Source organism: Rhinopithecus roxellana, chromosome 20 (assembly GCF_007565055.1).
Source record: "Rhinopithecus roxellana isolate Shanxi Qingling chromosome 20, ASM756505v1, whole genome shotgun sequence".
Taxonomy (NCBI): Eukaryota; Metazoa; Chordata; class Mammalia; order Primates; family Cercopithecidae; genus Rhinopithecus; species Rhinopithecus roxellana.
Window position 1 is genome coordinate 63,979,491 of NC_044568.1, and position 20,045 is coordinate 63,999,535.

The 20,045-nt window shown below is 46.4% G+C and overlaps 1 protein-coding gene across 1 annotated transcript in view; it reads left to right on the plus strand.

The window, feature by feature from the left end:
- Nucleotides 1-10,748: 10,748 nt before the first annotated feature.
- Nucleotides 10,749-20,045, plus strand: part of LOC104677821 (ATP-dependent RNA helicase DDX19A) — a 28,962-nt gene continuing 19,665 nt past the window's right edge. The window contains exons 1-2 of the mRNA XM_010382952.2: nt 10,749-10,968; nt 15,113-15,161. Of these exons, the coding sequence (XP_010381254.1) occupies nt 10,912-10,968; nt 15,113-15,161 (106 nt within the window). The 5' untranslated portion in view covers nt 10,749-10,911. The remainder of the gene's footprint in view (nt 10,969-15,112; nt 15,162-20,045) is intronic.

Sequence of the window (20,045 nt, forward strand, 5' to 3'; positions counted from 1 at the left end):
GCACGACCTCGGCTCACTACAACCTCCACCTCCCAGGTTCAAGCGATTCTCCTGCTTCAGCCTCCTGAGTAGCTAGGACTACAGGTGCATGCCACCAAGCCTGGCTAATTTTTGTATTTTTGGTAGAGATGGAGTTTCATCATGTTGGCCAGGCTGGTCTTGAACTCCTGACCTCAAGTGATCCACCCACCTTGGCCTCCCAAAGTGCTAGGATTGCAGGCGTGAGCCACCATGGCCAGCCAACAGTTCTTAATCAGGGGCCTTGGACCTCTAAGAATTCACTGGATGGGTTTCACGGAGTCTATGAAAAATATGTGTATTGGGGGAAATTCACCTCCAATATTCAACATGGGTTCTTTTCTATTTCCGTAAGTGTCAGCTGGTCTGAGAAATAAAGGGAAAGAGTACAAAAGAGAGAAATTTTAAACATGGGTGTCCAGAGGAGACATCACATGTTGGCAGGTTCTGTGATGCCCCCTGAGCCATAAAACCAGCAAGTTTTTATTAGCGATTTTCAAAAGGGGAGGAAATGTATGAATAGGGTGTGGGTCACAGAGTTCACATGCTTCACAAGGTAATAAAATATCACAAAGCAAATGGAGGCAGGGCGAAATCAGGACCACAGGATGGGACAAAATTAAAATTGCTAATGAAGTTTCGGGCACGCATTTTCACTGATAACATCTTATCTCCTGACAGGGTTTGAGAGCAGACAACCCTTCTGACCAAAATTTATTAGGTGGGAATGTTCTCGTCCTAATAAGCCTGAGAGCGATATGGGAGACTGGGGCTTATTTCATCCCTTTGTCTACAACCATAAAAGACAGCCATCCCCAAAGCGGCCATTTTAGAGGCCTCCCCTCAGAGACGCATTCTCTTTCTCAGGGATGTTCCTTGCTGAGGAAAAGAATTCAGCGATATTTCTCCTATTTGCTTTAGAAAGAAGAGAAATATGGCTCTGTTCTGCCCGGCTCACAGCAAGTCAGAGTTTAAAGTTATCTCCCTTGTTCCCCGAACATTGCTGTCATCCTGTTCTTTTTTCAAGGTGCCCAGATTTCATATTGTTCAAACACACATGCTTTACAAACAATTTGTGCAGTTAACGCAATCATCACAGGGTCCTGAGGCAATATACATCCTCCTCAGCTTACGAAGATGATGGGATTAAGTAAAGACAGGCATAGGAAATCACAAGGGTATTGATTGGGGAAGTGACTAAGTGTCCATGAAGTCTTCACAATTTATGTTCAGAGACTGCAGTAAAGACAGGCATAAGAAATTATAAAAGTACTAATTTGGGGAACTAATAAATGTCCATGAAATCTTCACAATTTATGTTTTTTTGCCATGGCTTCAGCCGGACCCTCCGTTCGGGATCCCTGACTTCCTGCAACATATGTGCAGTAGTTTGAGTTTAAATATATTTTCCTGGCTGGGCACAGTGGCTCATGCCTGTAATCCCAGCACTTTGGGATGCCAAGGTGGCAGATCACCTGAGGTCGGAAGTTTGAGACCAGCCTGACCCACATGGCAAAACCCCATCTCTACTAAAAATACAAACTTATCCGGGGTTTCTGGCACATACCTATAATCCAAGCTACTTGGTAAGGCTGAGGCAGGAGAATCGCTTGAACCTAGGAGGCAGAGGTTGCAGTGAGCTGAGATCGTGCCGTTGCACTCCAGCCTGGGAAACGAGCAAACTCCATCTCAAAAACAAAAACAACAACAACAAAAATAATTGTATTTTCCTGGGGAGACTCCCAAAATAGTACGTCTTTTAAAAAGGTAAGTCCCACTGTTGCGGATGGTTCTGGAATGTCACCCCAGCATTACTACAGGTCATATTTCTTCCTTATTCCTTCCATATTCATTCCTGACAGTGCCTAGCTCCCAGGGCCATAGCTGCCTCTGTGACCTTGTGTAGCCTAGAGCCAAAAGTGATGTAAATCTGCATTGAGCTTGGTGAGCTTTGGTCCCCAGGGATTCTTTTACTGATTTTAGTTAAGTACCTATATATGAAATGATAGCTGGGTGGGTTGACTCATGCCTGTAATCCCAGCACTTTGGGAGGCTGAGGCAGGAGTACTGCTTGAGCCCTAGAGTTCAAGACCAGCCTGGGTAACAAAGTGAGACCCTGTCTCCACAAAGTACTTTTAAAAATTAGCCAGACATGGTAGTTCATGCCTGGAGTCCCAGCTACTGGGGAGGCTGGGGCAGGCAGATTGCCTGAGCTCAGGAATTCAAGGCTTGAGTAAGTTATGATTGTGCCATTGCACTCCAGCCTGGATGACAGAGTAAGATTCTGACTCAAGAGAAAAAAACACCAGGAGCAGTGGCTCACGCCTGTAATCCCAGCACTTTGGGATGCCAAGGCGGGCAAATCACCTGAGGTGAGGAGTTTGAGACCAGCCTGGCCAACATGGTGAAACTCCACCTCTACTAAAAATACAAAAATTAGCTGGGTGTGGTGGTACATGCCTGTAATACCCAGCTACTTGGGAGGCTGAAGCAGGAGAATCACTTGAACCCAGAGGCGCAGGTTGCAGTGAGCTGAGATCTCACCCCTGTACTCCAGCCTGGGCAACAGAGTGAGACTCCATCTCAAAAAAAAAAGAAAAGAAAAAAGAAATGATAAACTGTTCTAGAACAGAGAAACTTGGGAAAAGGAATTTTTGGCCCAATGGAAAATTCTGGATATATTCATTATCTATAAATAATGCATGTTATTATTTTTCTTGAGTGTCATTCATTGGCTGTATGCCTAAGAACTAATTGTTGATGTATTCTTGTTAATTGATGATTAACCTGAATTGAGGATTAACATGAAGATTAATAATAATTCATGTTAATTGAACTTAATTATGAAGTTTTCATATTACCAAGAAATCATTAATGAGTATGAGAAGGAAACAGCTGGGTGCAGAGTGTTACACCTATAATCCCAGCTACTTGGGAGGCTGAGGCAGGAGGATCACTGGAAGCCAGGAGTTCGAGACCATTCTAGGGCAAAGAGCAAGATCTTGTTTCTTAAAAAGTTTAAAAAAGAAAATTAAGCCAGGCACAGTGGCTCACTCCTGTAATCCCAGCACTGTGAGAGGCCAAGGCAGATGGACTGCTTGAGGCCAAGGGTTTGAGAGCAGCCTGGACAACATAGTGAGACCCCATCTATAAAAAATAAAAAATTACAAAAGAATTAGCCAAGTGTGGTGGCGCATGCCTTTAGTCCCAGCTATCCAGGAGGCTGAGGTGGGAGGATCACCTGAGCCAGGGGAGTTGAGGCTGCAGTGAGACATGATCCATGCCACTGCACTCCAGCCTGGGCAACAGAGCAAGATCCTATCTCCTGAAAAAGAAGGTAGGAGAAACAGCAGTATGTTTTTGGTTGCTGGTATTTGGGTATTTTTGTTTTAACAAGGCTAATGTCGTAAAGTTTAGCATTCCGTGCACTGGGATTGCCCATGGCTGAGCTCTATAGTCATTCTGAACTGGCGTGGTGGAGGTGCTCATGGTCACATTGGTTAAAGTTTTCTGAAATCTGTAATGTGTAAACATATTTGGGTCTGTAAGTTATCTTTGAGCTTAGACGAAATTCACTGTGAATGCTCTGTAAAGCAAAGCAAGTTTTCCATTGATATGTAGATCACTGTCCCAGTGTTGGACTGAAATGCTTAGTTCAGCAGTTTTCACAGTAATGCTATAAATCACAGCTTTCCAGTGAATATTGTAAATGCAAGGAATTCACCATGAAGTGGGTTTTGTGCAATTTTTCACACATAGAACTTATCAGTATTAATGCTATAATATCACAGTCACCAGTGAGTCACTCCATCCTTGTTCAGGTCAGAAGAAATACAAGCAGGAGAAGCTGAAGCCACAGTAACAGCTGGTGGTAGATTGGAAGCATCAGGAGCCCAAGCAAGATGTATCTTCCCAATAAGCAGGACATCCTACATGGATCTAGAATGCATACATTAGGGATCCATTTGCAATATGTCAAATTTGGTGTCAAGCACTTTGTATTTTTGTTGTTGTTGAGATGGAGTCTTGTTCTGTTGCCCAGGCTGTAGTGCAGTGGCGCCATCTCAGCTCTCTGCAACCTCTGCCTCCAGGGCTCAAGCGATTCTTGTGCCTCAGCCTCCTGAATTACTGGGACCACAGGTGCCACCATGCCTGGGTAATTATATTTTTAGTAGAGACGGGATTTCATCCTGTTGGCCAAGGTCTTGATCTTCTGACCTCAAGGGATACACCTGCCTCAGCCTCCCAAAGCAATGGGATTATAGGCGTGAGCCACCATACACGGCTAATTTTTGTATTTTTAGTAGAGACAGGGTTTCACCATGTTAGCCAGGCTGGTCTCGAACTCCTGGCCTCAAGCGAGCCACTCACCTCAGCCTCCCAAAGTGCTGGGATTACAGGTGTGAGCCACCATGCCCGGCCAGGTTCGTTAATTTCTTTCTTTCTTTTTTTTTTTTTGAGACGGAGTCTCGCTCTGTCACCCGGGCTGGAGTGCAGTGGCCGGATCTCAGCTCACTGCAAGCTCCGCCTCCCGGGTTCCCGCCATTCTCCTGCCTCAGCCTCCCGATAGCTGGGACTACAGGCGCCTGCCGCCACGCCCGGCTAGTTTTTTGTATTTTTTAGTAGAGACGGGGTTTCACCGTGTTAGCCAGGATAGTCTCGATCTCCTGACCTCATGATCCACCCGTCTCGGCCTCCCAAAGTGCTGAGATTACCGGCTTGAGCCACCGCGCCCGGCCGGTTCGTTAATTTCTATAGCAAGTAGGATTATGCCAGAGGAACAAATTAAATATTTTACTTCATCTGACTTTTTTTTTTTTTTTTAACTTTCCCTGCCTTTGAAAAACTCTGACTTTGTATTTAACATCAATGGAAGGGATAACTTCAGAAAAAGCTGTAGTACTTCTAGTCTCATGGACCGTTCTTCACTGTCTCATGGACCCACACTTCACTGACCATTTCAAGACTTTCACTCACCTCATAATTCCAACCCTATCATTCCTCTCAGGTGTCAGCAAATAAGCTCCTTACTCTAAGAAAATGGCTAACATACAGAAACTCCCTCAACTTTCCACCACCAGAACTTCCTCCATGAGCACCGGTCCTTCCCTCTCCCTCCTGTTCCAATGAGAGATATATCCCTGTTATCTAAATTTCTCAGCTGGGTGAAATTACACCTAATCTCAGCAACTTCGGGAGGCCAAGGCAGGAAGATCCCTTGAGCCCAGGAGTTTGACACCAGCCTGGGTGACACAGGGAGACCTCATCTCTACAAAAAATAATTAAAAATTAGCCAGGCGTGGTGGCTCATGCCTGTAGTCTCAGCTACTTGGGAGGCTGAGGCAGGAGAATCACTTGACCCCAGGAGTTTGAGGCTGCAGTAAGCCGTGACTGCACCATTGCACTCCAGCTTGGGTAACAAAATGAGACCCTGCCTTTAAAAAAAAAAAAAATATATATATATATATATATATATATGTACATTTTTCTGCCAATCCACCACATTCCGTCTCCTGGCTTTTAAGAACTTGCTCGGTCAACTCTCCCCTCATATTTGCTACCTCTCTCACCCCAACAGCTCTTTCTCATTGATATTTTAACATGGTCATACTTGACAGCTCTTTACAATTCAACCCTCTATTCCTCATCTTTCAGCCTAACATGTCTCCTAATGGCACAAAGTATTGTAAGGTTGTACGTGGAGTCCCATTCCTCATCCCTCTGCAATCTTGACTTCTGCTCCACCACTCCCCTGAAATAGCCTTCATGAAAGACACTGATGACCTACATGTCCCAAATCCGAAAACCACTTTTTTTGGGATGGGAGTCTCACTTTGTTGCCCAGGCTGGAGTGCAGTGGCATAGTCAGAGCTTACTGCAGCCTTGAACTCCAAGCTCAAGTGATCCTCCTGCCTCAGCCTCCCTAGTGGCTGTGGCTACAGATGCATGCAACCACACTCAGCTTAAAAGCTACATTTTAATCCCTGTTGTATTTGCCTTCTCAGCAGCATTTAACTCTATCAACTGTCTCTTCCTCTGGCCACTCTTCTGGGGAGGAAAGTGACACACACTTTGTTTCCTGGTCTTTTCCCTACCACTTCAGTCTCCTTGGCAGACCCCTCCTTTATTCACCTCCTAAATGGGCCTGTTCCTCATGGCTCTATTCTGGGTTAGTTCTCTTTCCGTGCCAGAGGCAACGCTGTTTATTCCTATGGCTTTGTCTGCTGGTGACACCCAAATCTATACCAAGACCTGATCCTTGAGCTCCAGGGTCATGGAAACAAAAGCACACATGGCACTTGAACTTGGGGTGTCTTCTATGAGTCCTGTCCTCGTGTCCAACATTGAACATATGCCACTACCAAGCACCGCCACTCAAAAAACCCAAGTTCTGCTCTCAGCTCTTCCTCTAATTTCCCCTCACAAAATGGTACTGCAATTGCCTGTTACTCAAGCCAGAAGCCTGGGGTTCATCATGAATCTTCCTGCCCTGCCCTGCTGTCCTTTTATATCAGTTATCCACTGCTGTGTTGCAAATTGCCCCAAAACAATGGCTTAAGACAACAGCCTTTCTCACAATTCTGAGTTGTCTGGAAAGCTCTGCTGGTCTCTCCCAGCCTGGCTGAAGCAGCTGTCTTATCCCAGCTAGTGTCTGGACTCAGTTAGGGCTGCTAGGCCTCTCCATGTGGCCTTTCATCTTCACAGTATGGTGGATGGTCTCTGGGCTCCTCCTTTTTTTTTTTTTTTTTTCCAGACAGAGTCTCACTCTGTTGCCTAGGCTGGAGTGTAGTGGTGTGATCTTGGCTCACTGCAACTTCTGCTTCCCCATTTCAAGTGTTTCTCCTGCCTCAGTCTGCCCAGTAGCTGGGATTACAGGTGCCCAACACCACGCCCAGCTTTTTTTTTTTTTTTTTTTTGTATTTTTACTAGAGACAGGGTTTCATCATGTTGGTCAGGCTGGTTTCGAACTCCTGACCTTGTGATCTGGTTTCTGGGCTCCTTCTAAGAGGAAAGAGCAGAATCTGCAAGATCTGTTGAGGCCTGGGCTCAGAACTCTCCCAGTGCCACTTCTGTCACATTTTTTGGTGAAAGCTAACTACAGGGCCAGCCCAGATCCCACAAGTGGGGAAATAAACCTCATATCCTGGTGGGGGAAGCTATGAAGTATCTGTGGCCATCCTTCGTAACTATAATTCTACCATCTATTTGGTAAAACCAAATGAAATTGCTACTCTTTGGCCATTTTTGGCCTAAGCAGCAGCACTTTTATATGGCTCAATCTAATACTTTTGGCTGGGCGTGGTGGCTCATGCCTGTAATCCCAGCACTTTGGAAGGCCAAGGTGGGTGGATCACCTGAAGTCCGATTCAAGACCAGCCTGGACAACATGGTGAAACCCCGTCTCTACTAAAAATACAAAAATTAGCTGGGCATGATGGTGCATGCCTGTAATCCCAGCTACTCGGGGGGCTGAGGCACAAACATTGCTTGAACCCGGGAGGTGGAGGTTGCAGTGAGCCGAGATCGTACCACTGCACTCCAGCCTGGGTGACAGAGCAAGACTCTGTCTGAAAAAAAAAATTTTTAATAGTTTGGAGTTTGTTTTTTATAGAGACAGGGGTCTCACTATGTTGCCCAGGGTGGTCTCAAACTCCTGGCCTCAAGTGATCTTTCTGCCTTGGCCTCCCAAAGTGCTGGGATTACACGTCAGTCACCCTGTGTAGCCTCAATCTAATACTTCCTGAATTCACCCTGGTCTGGATCACTGTGGTCATCTGGTCTACTACACTAGCTTCCTAGCAGTTGCCTATGCCTCCACTGAGGTTTTCCTGCAGTTCCTTTGTCTCACAGCAGCCAGTAAGATATTTGCCACCTTTGAGTGTGATTTCCCCACGCCTGCTGAAGACTCCCAACTCATTTACATTTTTCCTAAGTGGCATGTGAGGCCCTCCAGATCAGGCACCTACTTAACTCACCCATTCCATTTGCTTCCCAGCTCATACCCTCTGCTCCACCTCCACTATTGCTGGACTTTCCTCAAGTTCCCTCGTACCCCTTTCCAGTCAATCCTACTCATCCTATCTCATCCTCAGGCAGCCACTGTTCTGATTTCTATCTCTATAGATTAGATATACCTGTTTTGGGCTTATACGAATGGAATCATGCAATATGTACTCTTTTTGTACCTGGGTTCTTTCACACAATATAATGTCTATGAGATGTTAAATCTCTCCACTTGATCTTGGCCAAGAGGGCGGAAGCGATGTCAAATCTCTCATCCATGTTACTGCATGTATTTCATTCCTTTTTATTATTATTATTATTTTTTGAGACAGAGTCCTGCTCTGTCACCCAGGCTGGAGTGCAGTGGCGCAATCTTGGCTCCCACAACCTCCGCCTACCGGGTTCAAGTGATTCTCCTGCCTCAGCCATTCCTGAGTAGCTGGGATTACAGGTGCACCCCACCATGCCCGGCTAATTTTCTTTTTTTTTTTTTGAGACAGTGTCGCCTAGGCTGGAGTGCAGTGGCGCGATCTCAGCTCACTGCAAGCTCTGCCTCCTGGGTTCACGCCATTCTCCTGCTTCAGCCTCCCGAGTAGCTGGGACCACAGGCACCTGCCACCACACCCAGCTAATTTTGTTTTTGTATTTTTAGTAGAGACAGGGTTTCACCGTGTTAGCCAGGCTGGTCTCGATCTCCTGACCTCAGGTGATCCACCCACCTTGGCCTCCCAAAGTGCTGGGATTATAGGCATGAGCCACTACGCCCGGCCCTAATTTTTGTATTTTTAGTAGAGACAAGGTTTCACCATGTTGGCCAGGCTGGTCTCGAACTCCTGACCTCAGGTGATTCACCCGCCTTGGCCTCCCAAAGTGCTGGGGTTATAGGCGTGAGCCACCGCCCCTTGCCCTTTTTTTGATTTTTAATCAACATTATTGAGAGGTATAATTTATATACAATATTTTAAATACACAAGTTCTCATACAAAAATTAGCCAGGGGTGGTGGCGTACTGCTATAGTCCCAGCTACCGGGGAGCTGAGGTGGGAGGATCACTTGAGTCTGGGAGATCAAGGCTGCAGTGAGCTGTGAACATGCCACTGCATTCCAGCCTAGGTGACACAGTGAGACCCTGTCTCAAAAAACAAAAACAGTTATTCTTCCTTGGGAACTGCTTATAAAAAAGAAAAAGCAGGCCAGGCACTGTGGCTCACACCTATAATCGCAGCACTTTGGGAGGCCCAGGCAGGCAAGGCCTCCTGGCCTTGAGCTCAGGAGTTCAAGGCCAGCCTAGTCAATGTGGTGAAACCCCATCTCTACTAAAAATACAGACATTATCCGGGTGTGGTGGTGTGTGCCTGTAATCACAGCTACTTGGGAGGCTGAGGCAGAAGAATCGCTTGAACCCAGGAGGCAGAAGTTGTAGTCAGCCAAGACCCCGCCCAGCCTGGGTAACATCTATAAATAATAGTTCCATGAGTTTAGAAATACAAAGTAGCATGACTTAACAAACTTACACATCTGTGTAACCAGGCACCAATCAAGATACAGAATAATTCTATCACTGAGGAAGTCCCTTGTGCCTGGCCCAAACAAACATCCTTCTCCACAAGTAAGCTCTGTTTTTATCACCATAGATTTCATTTGTCCTATTCTTGATTCTCATACAGATTATACAGTATGTATTTGGTGGTCCTTCAACATAATGGCCAGGTGTGGTGTCTCATGCCTGTAATCCCAACATTTTGAGAGGCCAAGGAAGAAGGTTCTCAGGAATTCAGGAGTTTGAGAGCAGCCTGAGCAATATAATGAAGACCCCCGTCTCTGCAAAAAGTTTAAAAGTTAACTGGGCATGGTGGTGCGGGCCTGTGGGCCCAGCAACCTGGGAGGCTGAGGTGGGAGGTCAAGGCTGCAGTGAGTGGAGATCGCACCACTGCATTCCAGCCTGGGTGACACAATGAGACCGTCTCAAAAAAATTTTTAAAAAAAAGAAAGAAAAGAGAAAACGCATTATGTGTTGTATTTATTGGATAATGGAATTATGGGGTTTATGGGCCTTCTGTTGCATTTTGATTTTTGTTTTCTTACCTGTTATCGCGTTCTTAACAGTAGGCATCAGAGTATTCTCATGGAATTTTCCCTTGTTTAAAGCCCTACAGTTCGGAGGCTTACACATTTGTACAGTTCAGAGACTTACACATTTAAGGTGAGATGTTGACAGGCTTAAAAATAAACTTTGGGGGCCGGGCGTGGTGGCTACCGCCTTTAATCCCAGCACTGTGGGAGGCTGAGGCGGGAGGATCACGAGGTCAGCAGTTCAGGACCAACCTGGTCATCATGGTAAAACCCCATCTCTACAAAAAATACAAAAATTAGCCGGGCGTGGTGGTGGGCGCCTGTAATCCCAGCCAGTCGGGAGAGTGAGGCAGGAAAACAGCTTGAACTTGGGCGGCGGAGGTTGCAGTGAGCCGATATCGCGCCACTGCACTCCAGCCTGGGATAGAGCGAGACTCCGTCTCAAAAAAATAAATAAATAAAAAATAAAATAAAATAAACGTTGGGTTATTTCAGTGCGAAGTAAGGCAATAAACGGAGGGCTAACAGTTTCACTTCGTTGAGCTCAGGAGTTTTGAAAAGCGAGAAGGCCGCGTCCTGGAAGGGTGAGCAAAAAGCGCGAGGTTTGCGCACAAAGTGAGAGGCCAGTCCATAGGAGAGATCCAGCGCCGCGCAGAATGATGATGTCGCACGCCGGGTGGGAACTGACGTCACCTGTGCTCACTGCCGCTTCCGGTCCGCGTGAGGTGCATTCTCGCGCCGGTGGCGGGCTTAGGGCCGGTGTTGCGACGTGGTGCGGCGCATATTTTCACAAGTGGGTCGCTCTTGGTCGGGACTATGGCCACCGACTCTTGGGCCCTGGCGGTGGACGAGCAGGAAGCGGCTGTCAAGTCGGTCAGTGGCTTCATCTCCAGGCGGGGAGGACGTAGCAGGGGCCCAGGCGAAACCTGCCTAAAGCATAGGGAGCTCCCCGGGTTGGGGAGGCTCCTGGGCAACGCGCTGCTAGAGTTTGCTGGGGCAGTCACTTGCCCTTGATTTGCTCTTAGAGCTAAAGAGACCAGTGTCGAGCTTTTTATTTCCATGTGGGCTGGTTAAGGACTTCATCCTTTGGTATATCCGCCCCACTATGCATGCTGTCATTCCTCTATTGACCTCCTCGGTGACGATTATAAGGAAAGCCAAGTTTAGATGCTGATTCTCATTTTCATTACGCGACTGTTCTTGGCATGTTTCTGTGCTACTCTGTGTTTAACATTTCTTAGATCCATGCTTAACGTGGTTGGCAGTTTGTAGCTCTTTGCAGAATAACAGATTCACTTTTAGATTTAATACCTCAATCTACTGCAGATGTTGGAAGGAGGCACTACAAATTGTTTCATTGATGTTTAAAGTGACACTTAGTTTCATATACTTGTTCTTTAAGTAATGAATATTCGTTCAACTGGAATGTAATTACAGCATACACTGTGGCTTTCTGTTCTTATATCTAAGACCTAAGCTTTAGGTTTGTTTAGTGATAATGGACTGTTTTTTTTTGTTGTTGTTGTTGTTGTTTTTGTTTTGAGGCGGAGTTTTGCTCTTGTTGGCCAGGCTGGAGTGCAGTGGCGTCATCTTGGCTCACCACAACCTCCACCTCCCGGGTTCAAGCGATTCTCCTGCCCCAGCCTCCTGAGTAGCTGGGATTACAGGCATGCGCCACCACGACTGGCTAATTTTGTATTTTTAGTAGAGACGGGGTTTCTCCATATTGGTCAGGCTGGTCTTGAACTCCCGACCTCTGGTGATCCGCCCACCTCGGCCTCCCAAAGTGCTGGGATTACAGCTGTGAGCCACAACGCCTAGGCAGTATGGGGATTTTTGAGAGGGCTATTGACAGAATTAGACAAGGCTGGCAAGGATTTACTGAACTACAGAGAACAGAATATGTTACAAGTGATGGCTAATAGAAATATCGGTGTAAAAGTTATTCTGGGCTGGGCGCGGTGGCTCACGCCTGTAATCCCAGCACTTTGGGAGGCCGAGGCGGGCGGATCACGAGGTCAGGAGATCGAGACCAACCTGGCGAACACGGTGAAACCCCGTCTCTACTAAAAAAAAATACAGGCCGGGCGCGGTGGCTCAAGCCTGTAATCCCAGCACTTTGGGAGGCCGAGATGGGCGGATCACGAGGTCAGGAGATCGAGACCATCCTGGCTAACACGGTGAAACCCCGTCTCTACTAAAATAAAATACAAAAAACTAGCCGGGCGAGGTGGTGGGCGCCTGTAGTCCCAGCTACTCGGGAGGCTGAGGCAGGAGAATGGCGTGAACCCGGGAGGCGGAGCTTGCAGTGAGCTGAGATCTGGCCACTGCACTCCAGCCTGGGCAGCAGAGCGAGACTCCGTCTCAAAAAAAAAAAAAAAAAAAAAAAAAAAAAAAAAAAAATTAGCCGGGCGTGGTGGCAGGCGCCTGTAGTCCCAGCTTCCCGGGAGGCTGAGGCAGGAGAATGGCGTGAACCCGGGAGGCAGCTGAGCTTGCAGTGAGCGGAGATCACGCCACTGCACTCCAGCCTGGGCGACAGAGCGAGACTCCATCTCAAAAAAAAAAAGTTATTCTGATAGATAGAGGGCCTATATGTTGGGCAGTGGAAGTGAAAATGAGGGGATGGATATAAGATACAAAGGTAGAATGGGTAGGGCTTGCTAACATAATAAAGGAGAGGAGGGAGATAAAGTGAAAGGTTTCTGTTTTCAACTTGGATCCTATTGCTATTACTAACATTCCGATAACAGGAATACGAAAGTGGGAGGAAGGGCAGATTTGATAAAATGGTGAAGGCAGCCGGGCATGGTGGCACCCACCTGTGATCCCAGCACTTTGGGAGGCCGAGGCGGGCAGATCAGTCGAGGTCAAGAGTTTGATACCAGCTTGGCCAACATAGTGAAACCCTGTCTCTACTAAAAATACAAAAGTTAGCCAGGCATGGTAGCAGGCACCTGTAATCCCAGCTACTCAGAAGGCTGAGGCACGAGAATTGCTTGAACCTGGGAGGTGGAGGTTGCAGTGAACCGAGATCACGCCACTGCACTCCACCCCGGGCTACTGAGTGAGACTCTGTCTCCAAAAGAAAAAAAAAAAAAAAAGAATGGTGAAGGCTGGGCACGGTGGCTCACACCTGTAATCCTAGCACTTTGGGAGACTGAGGCAGGCAAATCAGTTGAACCCAGGAGTTCAAGACCAGTGTGGGCAACATGGTGAAACCCCATTTCTACAAAAATACAAAAAAAAAATTAGCTGGGCGTGGTGGTGGCGCACTCCTGTGGTCCCAGTTACTCAGGATGCTGAGGTGGGAGGATCACCTGAGCCTAGGGAGGTTGAGGCTGCAGTGAGCTGTGATCACACTACTGCACTCCAGCATGGGCGACAGTGAGACCCTGTTTCAAAAAAAAGAAAAAAGGGAATGGTGAGTTCAGGTTTGGCTGTTCTGAGTTTAAAATAAGGAGACATCTTGGTAAGTACCTGTTGTGGGAGTCCCCAGGAGATGCCAGGTTTGACGATTTGTGAGGAGAGCTCACAGGCTCAGTATGTAGTTGTACTCATAGCTATGATTTATTATAGTGAAAAGATACAAAGCAAAATTAGTGGAAGAAAAAGGCTCATGGGCTAAGTCCAGAGGAAACCAGGCAAACTTCCAAGTTATCTCCCAATGGAGTCCACAGAGTGTGCTTAATTCTTCCCGTAGCAAATTGTAACAGCTACTGTTACTGTATGAAGTGGTGTCAGGGAAGCTTGTTAGAGACTACTTGAGGCTTTTATTGGGGGCCTGTCATATAGTCACCCTGTGCCTAGCATGTACCAGAATTCCAGACTTCCAGAAGGAATGCAGGTGGTTAGCATAAATTACATGTTTTTACAAACAGTTGAGGCAGACTCACCCCCTCTTATCAGTTCTAGGGATGATGAGAACCTTCCCAAAGTCCAAGTTCTCAGGTGACAGTCAAGGGCCAGCCTTGCAAATAGGCTTTCCTAAGGAGAGTGGTCAGGCCTGCTATGTTCTTTTCTGCACGGTAGCCATCAGGCATTTGGAAATACAGCACTGGAGTTCAGGGGAAGGAGCAGGTCAGAGGTATAAAACCGGCAGTTTCCACAAAGAAATTACAAAGCATTATCAAGGGCATGGGCCTTGTACTCTGGAGTTTAAAATCTAGCGTTTAGCATCAGATCTACTCTGAAAGACAGTTACTGATAATTGGTTTCAAACCTTGTGAAATCTGTGACCGTAACCTAGCTGTGATATGAATATCACAAATACAGGCCTAAACATACTTGGTGTCTGCTTCTAAGCATTCAGCTTATCAGAAGGCTGGTGTAAATAAATGCTTCCTAATAGTTGGAGAATACCTGTTTTTTCACCACTTAGACTTGTGTACCTTCACTTAATAAATGATTCATGGTCTTAGGTTATCATGTGGCTCTGCTCTCTAGAGTAGAGAAAACCAATGAAAGTGACAGAAGAAGGCTGGGTGCAGTGACTCACACTTCTAATCCCAGTGCTTTGGAGGCCAAGATGGGAGGATTGCTTGAGCCCAGGAGTTTAAGTTTGAGTTCGAGTAGGCTTGGTGGTTTATACCTGTGGTCTCAGCTACTAGGGAGGCTGACGTGGGAGGATCGCTAGAACCCAGGAGGTTGAGGCCACAGTGAGCCATGATTGTGCTGCTGCACTCGAGCCTAGGTTACAGAGTGAGACCTTGTTTCAGAAAATAAATAGATAGAAAGAACTTGAGTTGGGAGATAAGCAGAGTTTGAGGTTTTCTGAAACTTTCCCCCCAACCATTATATTTAGCCCACCCCTTGCCTTGTTTGAAGGCTGTTGAAGATGTTTGAAATGATGGTTTCACACAGACTTTCAGCAGTTCTACTTTGAGGGAACAAACCAATTCCCTGAATACTGGTGCTGAAAATTTCAGACTAGACTTTTACTAGAAAGTTTCTCTTTTCTTAGGGACCTTCCTTTTATTGGATCCTTTGCTTAACCCTGTTTTCTTTTATTCCTATTCAGATGACCAATTTGCAGATCAAGGAAGAGAAAGTCAAAGCAGATACCAATGGTGAGTCACTAGTAACTACAAGCTAGAAAAGAGTTCCATGTGGGCCGCTGCTTTGCACTCATAGCTGCATTGTACAAAGAGCTGTTATTTAGTGTAAACGTTAGCTGTTTACAAGCCAGTAAATTAGATTTTGTTACTGAAGGGATATGTCAATTTTCCAAAGTTTATCCTTTGACTTCTTAAAATTGAGAGTCTCTCTATTGGACTGTACTGCTACTGTTCATTTGATAATATTTTGGCAAATTATTTATTTATTTATTTATTTATTTTGTTTGAGACGAAGTCTTGCTTTGTTGCCCAGGCTGGAGTGCAGTGGCGCCATCTCGGCTCACTGCAAGCTCTGCCTCCCGGGTTCATGCCATTCTTCTCCCTCAGCCTCCCGAGTAGCTGGGACTACAGACGCCTGCCACCACGCCCGGCTAGGTTTTTTGTTTTTGTATTTTTAGTAGAGATAGGGTTTCATCATGTTAGCCAAGATGGTCTTGATCTCCTGTCCTTGTGATCTGCCCATCTCGGCCTCCCAAAGTGCTGGGATTACAGTCGTGAGCCACTGCGCCTGGCCTAAATTTTTTATTTTTTATATTAGATTTTTAAAACTTTATTTGAGACAGGGTCTCACTCTGTTGTGCAGGCTAGAGTGGAGTGGCATGGCGTGATCTTGGCTCACTGCAACCTCTGCCACCCAGGCTCAAGAGATCCTTCCACCTCACCTCCCAGGTAGTTGAGACTATTGGCGTCCACCACCACACCTGGCTAATTTTTTATATTTTTAGTAGAGGTGGGGTTTTGTCATGTTGCCCAGGCTGATCTTGACCTCCTGAGCTCAAGAGATCTTCCTGCCTCGGCCTCCCACAGTACTGGGATTATAGGCATAAGTCACTGCACTTGGCCTAATTTTATTTATTTATTTATTTATTTATTTATTTATTTATTTATTTATTTATTTATTTTTGAGACAGAGTCTCGCTCTATCCCCCAGGCTGGAGTGCAGTGGTGCAATCTTGGCTCACTGCAAGCTCCGCCTCCTGGGTTCATGCCATTCTCCTGCCTCAGCCTCCTGAGTAGCTGGGACTACAGGCGCCTGCCACCGCGCCCGGCTAATTTTTTGTATTTTTAGTAGAGACGGGGTTTCACCATGGTCTCGATCTCCTGACCTTGTGATCCGCCCGCCTCGGCCTCCCAAAGTGCTGGGATTACAGGCGTGAGCCACCGCACCCGGCCTATTTATTTTTTTATTTATTTTTTGAGATGAAGTCTCGCTCTGCCACCCAGGCTGGAGTACAGTGGCGCGATCTCGGCTTACTGCAAGCTCTGCCTCCCGGGTTCACGCCATTCTTCTGCCTCAGCCTCCCGAGTAGCTGGGACTACAGGCGCCCGCCACCACGCCTGGCTAATTTTATTTTGTATTTTTAGTAGAGATGGGGTTTCACCGTGTTAGCCAGGATGGTCTCCATCTTCTGACCTCATGATCCACGCTCCTTGGCCTCCCAGTGTTGGGATTACAGGCGTGAGCCACCACACCTGACCCATTTTATTTTATTTTATTTTATTTTATTTTATTTTATTTTATTTTATTTTATTTTATTTATTTTATTTATTTTATTTTATTATTTTATTTTATTTTATTTTATTTATTTTTTTGTGAGACAGAGTCTTGCTCTGTCACCCAGGCTGCAGTGCAGTGGCGCGATTCGGCTCACTGCAAGCTCCGCCTCCCGGGTTCACGCCATTCTCCTGCCTCAGCCTCCCGAGTAGCTGGGACTACAGGCACCCGCCACCTCGCCCTGCTAATTTTTTTGTATTTTTAGTAGAGATGGGGTTTCACCGTGTTAGCCAGGATGATCTCGATCTCCTGACCTCGTGATCCGCCCGCCTCGGCCTCCCAAAGTGCTGGGATTACAGGCTTGAGCCACCACGCCTGACTATTTTTTTTAAATAACATCCAGATCCTGCACGACGTAAATTTTTTAACTTTTTGAAAAGTGAATCTGGGTTCAAAACTCAGAAAGTATAATGAAGTACAAGGATTAGGGCCCACCCTAGTGACCTCAACTACAGCTGTAGCAACCTTATTTCAAAATCAGGTCACATTCTGAGGTACTGGTTAGGACTTGAATATATGAGTTTGGGGTCAGGGGGCCACACACAATTCAGCTCATAACACCATCCTATTCCATAAGTAGCCACTGTTGATGGATTTTTAATACTCTTCCAAAGACTTTATGCAAAGCAAATGTAAGTATAGATTATCATATTCTCTTAACCAAAATGCGGCGTGATATATACAGTACACTTACTTTTTCACTCAACAGTATCCCTTGGCAAACTTTCTGTATCAATACATGCAGTTTCATCCCTGCCTTTTTTTTTTTTTTTTTTTGAGGCAGAGTCTTGCTCTGTCACCCAGGCTGGAGTGCAGTGGTGCAGTCTTGGCTCACTCCAACCTCTGCCTCCTGGGTTCAAGCAGTTCTCCTGCCTTGGCTTCCCGAATAGCTGGGATTATAGTTATCTGCCATGATGCCTGGCTACTTTTTGTATTTTTAGTGGAGACAGGGTTTCACCATGTTGGCCAGGTTGGTCGTCAACTCCTGACTTCAGGTGATCTGCCCACCTCGGCCTCCCAAAGTGCTGGAATTACAGGCGTGAGCCACTGTGCCTGACCCCTCCTTGTGTTTTATAATTATGTGATACTGCGTTGTGTCAATATACCTTTTTTTTTTTTTTTTTTTTTTTTTGAGATGAAGTTTCTCTCGTTGCCCAGGCTGGAGTGCAATGGTGTGATCTCGGCTCACCACAACCTCCAACTTCCAGGTTCAAGCGATTATCCTGCCTCAGCCTCCTAAGTAGCTGGAATTACAGGCATGTGCCATGACACCTGGCTAATTTTGTGTTTTTAAAGTAGAGACAGGGTTTCTCCATCTTGGTCAGACTGGTCTCGAACTCCCGACCTCAGGTGATCTGCCCACCTCAGCCTCCCAAAGTGCTGGGATTACAGGCTTGAGCCACTGCACCCGGCTGATATACCATGATTTTTTAAGCAATCATAGATGTTTGGGTGGTCCCTTTCTTTTGCTATTATAAATAATGCTTCATGAAATAACCATGAACTTAGCTCTTTTTACATGTATACAAGTGTTTGTAGGATAAATTCCCCAAAAATGGATTTGCTAGGTCAAAGGTATATGCGTTTGCAACTTTTTCTTTCTTTTTTTTTTTTTTGAGATGGATTCTCTCTCTGTTGCCCAGGCTGGAATACAGTGGCGGCTCACTGCAGCCTCCGCCTCCCAGGTTCAAGCAGTTCTTCTGTCTCTGCATCCCAAGTAGCTGGGATTACAGGTGCACGCCTCCATGCCCACCTCTGTGCCTAGCTAATTTTTTATATTTAGTAGAGACAGAGTTTCACCATATTGTCCAGGCTGGTCTCGAACTCTTGAGCTCAGGCAATCCGCCCGCTTGGCCTCGCAAAGTGCTAGGATTACAGGCATGAGCCACCACGCCTGGCTTTTTTTTTTTTTTTTTTTGAGACGGAGTCTCACTCTGAAGCCCAGGCTGGAGTGCAGTGGCGTGATCTCGGCTCACTGCAAGCTCTACCTCCCGGGTTTATGCCATTCTCCTGCCTCAGCCTCCCGAGTAGCTGGGACTACAGGCGCCCACCACCTCGCCCGGCTAGTTTTTTTGTATTTTTTAGTAGAGACGGGGTTTCACCAGGTTAGCCAGGATGGTCTCGATCTCCTGACCTCATGATCCGCCCGTCTCGGCCTCCCAAAGTGCTGGGATTACAGGCTTGAGCCACCGCGCCTGGCCTTTTTTTTTTTTTTTAAAAGACAGGATCTTATAGGCTGGACATGGTGGCTCATGCCTGTAATCCCAGCACTTTGGGAGGCCAAGCGGGCAGATCATGAGGTCAGGAGTTTGAGACCAGCCTGGCCAATATGGTGAAACCCCGTCTCTACTAAAAATACAAAAATTGCCCAGGCATGGTGGTGCGCGCCAGTAGTCCCAGCTACTTGGGAGGCTGAGGCAGAAGAATCACTTGAACCTGGGGGGCAGAGGTTGCAGTGAGCCGAGATCGTGCCACTATACTCCATCCTGGGCAACAGAGTGAGACTCTTTCTCAAAAAAATAAAGACAGTCTCTCGCTCTGTCACGCAGGCTGCAGTGCAGTGGCTCAAACTCCTGGGCTCAAGCTGTTCTCCTGCCCCAGCCTCCTGAATAGCTGGGATTACAGGCTAATTTTTTAAATTGTTAGTAGAGACTAGGTCTTGCTATGTTGCCCAGGCTGACATTTGCAATTTTTCTCAGTATTTTCAGTCCTTTCCTTAGGTATTATACCAATTAATATTTCTGGGGTTTTTTTTTTTGAGAGAAGAGTTTTGCTCTTGTTGCCCAGGCTGGAGTGCTGTGCCATGATCTCGGCTCACCACAACCTCCGCCTCCTGGGTTCAAGTGATTTTCCTGCTTCAGCCTTCCCGAGTAGCTGGGATTACAGGCATACGCCACCACACCCAGCTAATTTTGTATTTTTTAGTAGAGACAGGGTTTCTCCATGTTGGTCAGACTGGTCTGAAACTCCTGACCTCAGGTGATCCACCCGCCTCAGCCTCCCAAAGTTCTGGGATTACAGGATGAGCCACTGTGCCTGGCCACCAGTTAATATTTCCATCAGCAAGAATGAGAGTGTTTCTCTACAATCTCATCACAGAATTAATAGTCAAACTTTCAGAATTTGCCAATCTGAAAGGTAAAAAATGGTAGACTATGTTTGCTAATAAGGCTGTATTTTAAAGTAGGACTATTAAGAGGTAACATATTCTGATCTGTCTGAAATTAGTCAAAATTTCTAGAAATTTAAAATTTTTCACCAGGTACAGTAGTTCATGCCAG